The following is a 9,393-nucleotide window of genomic DNA, read 5'->3' as shown; positions in this document are numbered from 1 at the left end:
AAGCTTCTGTATGAAATGTCTGTTATTAAAGTCATTTGAAATTCCACTTTAAAAAAAGTTTCACAATTACTTCATGGAATTTGAAAGATTGATGTTGTTCTTTTGAACTTTCTCATATTATTCATCAAATAATCTTGAAAAATGTATCATGATTTCCACATATTAAGCAGCACAACTTTTGGATAATAATAATAAATGTTTCTTAAGCATCAAATCAACATATTTAGAATGAATTCTGAAGGATCATGTGACACTGTGAGACTGCAGTAATGATGCTGAAAATTCAACAAAAATATATCCAAATAGGAAAAAGTTAATTTAAACTATTACAGATTTTTTCAATTGTATTTTTGATCAAATAAAGGCAGCCTTGCTGAACATTTAAAATTCTTTAAAAAAACACAAACAAATCTCACCAACCCTAAACTTTTAAACACATACTGTAAAACAATCAGTTCATTTCACTCAAATATTACTTAAAATGATCAATTCACTTAATACAAAAAGTGATGCACTTTTAAAGGGTTTTACAGTGATGAACATAGTACATATACACCGATCTGGCATAACATTGATTATCTCCTCATCACGGCACCTGTTAGTGGGTGGGATATATTAGGCAGCAAGTGAACATTTTGTCCTCAAAGTTGATGTGTTAGAAGCAGGAAAAATGGTCACGCGTATGGAATTGAGCGAGTTTGACAAGGGCCAAATTGTGAGAGCTACTGGGTCAGAGCATCTTCAAAACTGCAGCTCTTATGGGATGTTCCCGGTCTGCAGTGGTCAGTCTCTATCAAAAGTGGTCCAAGGAAGGAACAGTGGAGAACCGGCGACAGGGTCATGGGCGGCCAAGGCTCATTGATGCACGTGGGGAGTGAAGGCTGGCCCGTGTGGTCCGATCAAACAGACGAGCTACTGTAGCTCAAATTGCTCAAGAAGTTAATGCTGGTTCTGATAGAAAGCTGTCAGAATACACAGTGCATCTCAGTTTGTTGCGTATGGGGCTGCACAGACCATTCAGGGTGCCCGTGCTGACCACCGAAAGCACCAATAGTGGCACGTGAGCATCAGAACTGGACCACAGAGCAATGGAAGAAGGTGGTCTGGTCTGATGAATCACGTTTCCTTTGTCATCACGTGGATGGTCGGGTGCTTATGCGTCGCTTACCTGGAGAACACATGGCACCAGGTGCACTATGGGAAGAAGGCAAACCAGCGGAGGCAGTGTGACGCTTTGGGCAATTTTCTGCTGGGAAACCTTGGGTCCTGCCATCCATGTGGATGTTACTTTGACACGTACCACCTACCCAAGCTTTGTTTCAGACCATGTACACCCTTTCATGGAAACGGTATTCCCTGGTGGCTGTGGCTCTTTCAGCAGATAATGTGCCGCCACAAAGCAAAAATGGTTCAGGAATTGTTTGAGGAGCACAGCGAGTTTGAGGTGTTGACTTGACCTCCAAATTCCCCTGATCTCAAGCCAATCGAGCGTCTGTGGAATGTGCTGAACAAACAAGTCCATGGAGGCACCACCTCATAAATTACAGGACTTAAAGGATCTGTTGCTAACCTCTTGGTGCCAGATACCACAGCACACCTTCAGGGGTCTAGTGGAGTCCATGCCTCGACAGGTCAGGGCTGTTTAGGCAGTAAAAGGGGGGCCAACACAATATTAGGTCATAATGTTATGCCAAATCGGTGTATATACTCTACCAGTCAAAAGTTTGAAAACATCATTAATGTTTTTTTGTATGTTTTTGAAATTAGTCATCTGAGTCAATCTGAGTAATGTTTTCGGCAAAGATTTCTGGTCTGTTCTTAATTAGCGTAACTTTTCAATATTGGTCTCATTTCCCTTTTCTCCCTCAATCACCAGGGAAGCGCTGTATGGGACTGGTGGACTTGGACCGCAGTTGGGCCGCCGAGACTCATGGGTATTCTGTGAGGGTGATGACCATGGTCCCTGAGGGCTGCTCGCCTAAGAACAATATGCTTGTGGGCTTTCCTTCAAGATAACACTGACTCACGAGAAAAACCAACATCAAGACAACATTCAGGACTGCAAAAATATTGTTTCATTTATTCCATGGTGATGTTTGATTTTAGGCATTTTATAAATGCACATATTTCATTTAACTCAAAAATGTCGATTTTGACATTTTAATCACCCTCAAGTCATTTCAACCTTGTATTATTTTTTTCATTCTTCTATAAAACAAAAAAATTCCATACACAAAAGTGAATGATGTGAATACTAACAAAAGAGCACCATAAAATGATTGCAAAGTCCATTCTATTTGTGCGCTACATTCCAAGTCTTCTGAAGAAAAACGATAGCTTTGTATGAGAAACAGAATCTAAATTAAGATGTGCTTTTATGGTGCTTTTTTTTTTTGTACACCATCCCCATTTCTTTTATGCAGCTTTGACATTCTGTCTGACATCTCGTTTTATGTTTCACAGAAGAAATTAATACAGGGTTTAAATGATATTTAAGATACATTTTTGGATGAACCGTTCCTTTAATTGTTGTCCTTAGATCTGAAAGCATGGGATGCCACTTATTTGCACATGCACACTTGAATCACGGTTTGATCTAATTGTGCAATCAGTATTTTTTTATTGGAGATAGCTTTTAAACATGACTTCATCTAAACAATTAGAGATTTTTATTTCAGTAATTTCTTTCAGAGCACTACTTTCCCACTTGATATGTGTGCCTGAGTAAACCATCACGTCCCTCAGTAAATTAAACATGACTTCAAATGTCGTTTGCAAATCAGTCGCATTGAATTGTGTAAATCCAGCTTACACCCTCTCCTCCACCATTATCGCATATTATGCACAAAACAAAAGAGCCCGGTTTTCCCAAGTTATTACCAATGTAAAATTATTCATTGTAATTTGCAGTTCTCCCTCGCAAGAACGCCGAGACATCACTCTTGAGCTTTTGTCTCAAAGTGTTTGATTATTGAACGTAAACAGGAGGAGGAATTTATCACGATTCCCCTGTGTCACGGGGTCAGGAGAATTGGAGGGGTTAATATTTATGAAATGGTGCATGCATGGATTAATCTGACCACGGTTATGAATATTTGATTAGGCCGCGGCTCACACAAATGTCAAAGCACTGCAATCGGTCTGCAGCGTATGCTGATGTATGAACTATTCCCCCAGTTTTAGTTTGCTGTGTTTGGACCCATACTGTCATCAAACACGCCTCCGGTTTGCTCGCTACAGAAGAGCCGTGGACTGTCACATTTGTGATATAGAGATGAGATCTGTTCCTCCGCCATGAGGAAGTGCACAACCTTAAAGCTTTGAGGAGCCGAGCTAGCAAAACTCATCTGAATTCTGCTAGCGGAGCCAATCTTTCTGAGTGTGAAAGACTGGAGACGGGGGCACCTTCCCAAGACCTGGAATCATTTCAATGGGAAACGCTTCTTCTTTCCCCTTGGATTGGCTCTGGTCCCTGACTAAATGTACATGAAAAACAAATACATGTAGGATGAATATAAAATGAGGCTAGATATAACTGCATTACTGTAATGTTGACAGAGATATTGAAAGATTGTTTCTTTTGTCTTTTTCGTAGTTTTTTCCCCCACAGAACTACAGAATTGCAGAATACAAAATATGATGCAATACGCACATATCTGACAGTGTCATATGCACAATGCTAAAACAAAATGAAGGTAGAAGTGTAGGTGCAAGACAAGTAGAGTTATGGTATTGAGATACAATTTTCAACACAATCATTTGCAATATAGGGCTTTATGGAGGAACATAAGATAATACATTGAACTACTCACTCACTGTTTGAAAAAAAAAATACATCAATAGGCTATGCAAATTAGATCTGTCTCAATCCAGTTAATTTGGGTTTTAGGGGCTTTTCTGTGTGGATCACTCGACATTAGGATGTAAAAATGGTCCTCCTCTATGCAAATTAGATTCTCAGTGGTAACTCCCAAAAACCATTTTATATTTTATGGTAGTTAATAAAATAAATATTCAATGTAGTAACACTGTATTTTCTATACAGAGCTGAGTTAGCAGAAACGCTATTGGTATGAAAGCACTTGTGCTGGTGCTTCACTTGTGCGAGTAGTATGAAACGGTCCCAAACTCTTCCCATACATATAGAAGTGAACTATAGTGCATTAGTTCCCGCCCACTTTTTCATCACCCTTGGTTCCATTTTTTCCCCCACAGCAAATCTTTATTTAAGCATTAGTCATGAACCAAGCTAACCAGCTACGAGGTGAATCACATACAAAATCTGATTTGGAGCTAAAAATCGTTGAAAATCATACAACAAGACAAAGGGACAACACTGTGTACTTAAAGGGTTAGCTCACCCAAAAATGAAAATTCTGTCATTAATTACTCATTACTTGATGTCTTTCCAAACCCATAATACTGTTCATCTTCAGAACGCAAACAACGATATTTTTGATGAAATCCGAAAGCTTTCTGGCCCCACATAGACTGCAACGTAATCACCACTTTCAAGGCCCAGAAAGATAGAAAATACATTGTTAAAATAGCCCATGTGAATATGTGGACGAGAATTAACTTTTGTGTGAAAAAATCCCCAAAATAATGACTTTATCCAACGATTTCTGCTCTTCCGTGTCAGTATCTGATGCTGTTGTAATCACAGTGCAGAGCTTCCGGGTTCTACATCAGAACGCCGGCTCAGTATTGGCCGGCTACTGCATCAACATCACACACATGTCGTGGTACTCGCAGAACAAGAGATCCAGTGGGCTGAGACAGGTAGGTTTATGGATATGTAAAGTGGGAGGGGTTGGATCCAGATCCAGGGGGTGAAGACGGGTAGTTTTATAAAGATATGTAAAGTGGGAGGGGTTGGATCTAGATTCAGGGGGTGAAGACAGGTAGTTTTAGGGATATGTAAAGTGGGAGGGGTTGGATCCAGATTCAGGGGGCTGAGACGGGTAGTTTTAGGGATATGTAAAGTGGGAGGGGTTGGATCCAGATTCAGGGGGTGAAGACAGGTAGTTTTATAAAAGGTGTGTTCGACATCGGCTGCGGCTGGAATCAACTGATCGGCGAGAGTAGCCGCGTGCAGGCGGGGAGGAGCTGCAAACACAGACGTGAAGTCGGACACTTTCTGCTTCTCGCGGTGACGCTCGCGCTGTGTTTGCACACTTTATCAGCTGAAGTGAAATAAATGCAATATTTGGCAATACACAGATGTTTCAGAGACATTATTGTCATGTAATACTTTATGCACTGCTTAATACAGCGTGTGTTTTTACAAGAATAAAGTTCAACATATATGCCTACACTATCAATGAAGTGGGGTCTATGTTTTTAATCAGTTATATTTTGATAAACATGACAATATAACAGCGCGACTACATGAAAGGAGGTTTTACTGTTATAAAAAACAGATTTGTGCGCATTAGTGGAGCTGAAGGTTTTAGAATAAACACGAAAACACGTGATCGCTGTCATGCGGTGAATCTGGCCAAACGTGGAACGGCTGTGTCGTCATCAGAGCCCGTGCAGCCTCATGCAGTCGCTCTCGAGAAACTGCACCGGCTGTAATCGCCGGCTGCTCTCGAATCGCTCTCGCGGCACTTTGTTGACATACGTCACTGTCACGTGGCGTCGGCGCTGCCTCAAGTCGGACAAAATTTCTAACCGGCATGCACTGCTTCAAGTCAGCCGCCGATCGGTCTGCGCATCGCTGGGTGAAGTCGAACAAGCCTATAGATATGTAAAGTGGGAGGGGTTGGATCCAGATTCAGGGGGTGAAGACAGGTAGTTTTAGGGATATGTAAAGTGGGAGGGGTTGGATCCAGATCCAGGGGGTGAAGACGGGTAGTTTTATAAAGATATGTAAAGTGGGAGGTGTTGGATCCAGATCCAGGGGGCTGAGACGGGTAGGTTTAGGGATATGTAAAGTGGGAGGGGTTGGATCCAGATTCAGGGTGTGAAGACGGGTAGTTTTAGGAGGTGTGTTCGACATCGGCTGCGGCTGGATGCAACTGATCAACGAGAGTAACCGCGTGGAGGTTGGGGAGGAGCTGCAAACACAGACGTGAAGTCGGACACTTTCTGCTTCCCGCAGTGACGCTCGTGCTGTGTTTGCACACTTTATCAGCTGAAGTGAAATAAATGCAATATTTGGCAATACACAGATGTTTCAGAGACATTATTGTCATGTAATACTTCATGTACTGCTTAATACAGCGTGTGTTTGTACAAGAATAAAGTTCAACATATAAGCCTACACTATCAATGAAGTGGGGTCTATGTTTTTAATCAGTTATATTTTGATAAACATGACAATATAACATCGCGACTACATGAAAGGAGGTTTTACTGTTATAAAAAACAGATTTGTGCGCATTAGTGGAGATGAAGGTTTTAGAATAAACACGAAACACACGTGATCGCTGTCATGCGGTGAATCTGGCCAATCGTGGAACGGCTGTGTCGTCATCAGAGTCCGTGCAGCCTCGAGCAGCTGCTTTGGAGAAACTGCACCGGCTGTATTCGCCGGCTGCTCTCGAATCGCTCTCGTGGCACTTTGTTGACATACGTCACTGTCACGTGGCGTCGGCGCTGCCTCAAGTCGGACAAAATTTCTAACCGGCATGCACTGCTTCAAGTCAGCCGTCGATCGGTCTGCGCATCGCTGGGTGAAGTCGAACAAGCCTAGGGATATGTAAAGTGGGAGGGGTTGGATCCAGATCCAGGAGGCTGAGACGGGTAGGTTTGGGGATATGTAAAGTGGGAGGGGTTGGATCCAGATCCAGGGGGTGGAGATTGGTAGGTTTAGGAATATGTAAAGTGGGAGGGGTTGGATCCAGATCCAGGGGGTGAAGACGGGTAGGCTTAGGGATATATAAAGTGGGAGGGGTTGGAGATGGGTAGGCTTAGGGATATGTAAAGTGGGAGGGGTTGGATCCAGATCCAGGGGACTGAGACGGCTAGTTTTAGGGATATGTAAAGTGGGAGGGGTTGGATCCTGATCCAGGGGGTGGAGATGGGTAGTTTTAGGGATATGTAAAGTGGGAGGGGTTGGATCCAGATCCAGGGGACTGAGACAGCTAGTTTTAGGGATATGTAAAGTGGGAGGGGTTGGATCCTGATCCAGGGGACTGAGACGGGTAGTTTTAGGGATATGTAAAATGGGAGGGGTTGGATCCTGATCCAGGGGGTGGAGACGAGTAGTTTTAGGGATATGTAAAGTGGGATGGGTTGGATCCAGATCCAGGGGGTGAAGACGGGTAGTTTTATAGAGATATGTAAAGTGGGAGGGGTTGGATCCAGATCCAGGGGGTGGAGACGGGTAGTTTTAGGGATATGTAAAGTGGGAGGGGTTGGATCCAGATTCAGGGGGTGAAGACGGGTAGTTTTAGGGATATGTAAAGTGGGAGGGGTTGGATCCAGATCCAGGGAGCTGAGACAGGTAGGTTTATGGATATGTAAAGTGGGAGGGGTTGGATCCAGATTCAGGGTGTGAAGACGGGTAGTTTTAGGGATATGTAAAGTGGGAGGGGTTGGATCCAGATCCTGGGGGCTGAGACAGGTAGGTTTGGGGATATGTAAAGTGGGAGGGGTTGGATCCAGATCCAGGGGACTGAGATGGGTAGGCTTAGGGATATGTAAAATGGAAGGGGTTGGATCCAGATCCAGGGGACTGAGATGGGTAGGCTTAGGGATATGTAAAATGGAAGGGGTTGGATCCAGATCCAGGGGACTGAGACAGCTAGTTTTAGGGATATGTAAAGTGGGAGGGGTTGGATCCTGATCCAGGAGACTGAGACGGGTAGTTTTAGGGATATGTAAAGTGGGAGGGGTTGGATCCAGATCCAGGGGACTGAGACAGCTAGTTTTAGGGATATGTAAAGTGGGAGGGGTTGGATCCTGATCCAGGGGGTGGAGACGGGTAGTTTTAGGGATATGTAAAGTGGGATGGGTTGGATCCAGATACAGGGGGTGAAGACGGGTAGTTTTATAGAGATATGTAAAGTGGGAGGGGTTGGATCCAGATCTAGGGGGCTGAGACGGGTAGGTTTAGGGATATGTAAAGTGGGAGGGGTTGGATCCAGATCCAGGGGGCTGAGACGGGTAGGCTTAGGGATATGTAAAGTGGGAGGGGTTGGATCCAGATCCAGGGGGCTGAGACGGGTAGGTTTAGGGATATGTAAAGTGGGAGGGGTTGGATCCAGATTCAGGGGGTGAAGACGGGTAGTTTTAGGGATATGTAAAGTGGGAGGGGTTGGATCCAGATCCAGGGGGCTGAGACGGGTAGGTTTAGGGATATGTAAAGTGGGAGGGGTTGGATCCAGATCCAGGGAGCTGAGACAGGTAGGTTTATGGAAATGTAAAGTGGGAGGGGTTGGATCCAGATTCAGGGTGTGAAGACGGGTAGTTTTAGGGATATGTAAAGTGGGAGGGGTTGGATCCAGATCCTGGGGGCTGAGACAGGTAGGTTTGGGGATATGTAAAGTGGGAGGGGTTGGATCCAGATCCAGGGGGTGGAGATGGGTAGGTTTAGGGATATGTAAAGTGGGAGGGGTTGGATCCAGATTCAGGGGGTGAAGACGGGTAGTTTTAGGGATATGTAAAGTGGGAGGGGTTGGATCCAGATCCAGGGGGCTGAGACGGGTAGGTTTATGGAAATGTAAAGTGGGAGGGGTTGGATCCAGATCCTGGGGGCTGAGACAGGTAGGTTTGGGGATATGTAAAGTGGGAGGGGTTGGATCCAGATCCAGGGGGTGGAGATGGGTAGGCTTAAGGCTTGTTCGACTTCACCCAGCGATGCGCAGACCGATCGACGGCTGACTTGAAGCAGTGCATGCCAGTTAGAAATGTTGTCCGACTTGAGGCAGCGCCGACGCCACGTGACAGTGACGTATGTCAACAAAGTGCCGCGAGAGCGATTCGAAAGCAGCCGGCGAATACAGCCGGTGCAGTTTCTCGAGAGCGACTGCTCGAGGCTGCACGGACTCTGATGATGACACAGCTGTTCCACGATTGGCCAGATTCACCGCATGACAGCGATCACGTGTGTTTCGTATTTTTTCTAAAACCTTCAGCTCCACTAATGCGCACAAATCGTTTTTTTATAAAAGTAAAACCTCCTTTCATGTAGTCGCGATGTTATATTGTCATGTTTATCAAAATATAACTGATTAAAAACATAGACCCCACTTCATTGATAGTGTAGGCTTACATGTTGAACTTTATTCTTGTACAAACACACGCTGTATTAAGCAGTGCATAAAGTATTACATGACAATAATGTCTCTGAAACATCTGTGTATTGCCAAATATTGCATTTATTTCACTTCAGCTGATAAAGTGTGCAAACACAGCGCGAGCGTCACTGCGGGAAGCAGAAAG

General features: G+C 44.2%; 1 protein-coding gene across 3 annotated transcripts in view; it reads left to right on the top strand.

Moving 5' to 3' along the window:
• gstcd (glutathione S-transferase, C-terminal domain containing) overlaps positions 1-3,584 on the top strand; it is a 72,052-nt gene extending 68,468 nt beyond the window's left edge. Inside the window, exon 11 of one of the 3 annotated variants that reach the window (XR_013816179.1) lies at positions 1,877-1,956. Coding sequence is in view for 2 of the 3 variants with exons in the window: in XM_079812197.1 (XP_079668323.1) it covers positions 1,877-2,016 (140 nt within the window). In the remaining variant the exon portion in view is untranslated. Of the gene's footprint in view, positions 1-1,876 lie in introns of all 3 variants that reach the window. The other 2 variants (XM_079812197.1, XM_079812198.1) reach the window with 2 other exon arrangements.
• Positions 3,585-9,393: the final 5,809 nt, after the last annotated feature.

The sequence above is a fragment of the Gobio gobio genome (genome assembly GCF_949357685.1).
Source record: "Gobio gobio genome assembly, chromosome: 3".
Classification (NCBI taxonomy): domain Eukaryota; kingdom Metazoa; phylum Chordata; class Actinopteri; order Cypriniformes; family Gobionidae; genus Gobio; species Gobio gobio.
The sequence above is the reverse complement of the archived record's forward strand: the minus strand, read 5'-3'. Positions and strand labels throughout refer to the sequence as shown.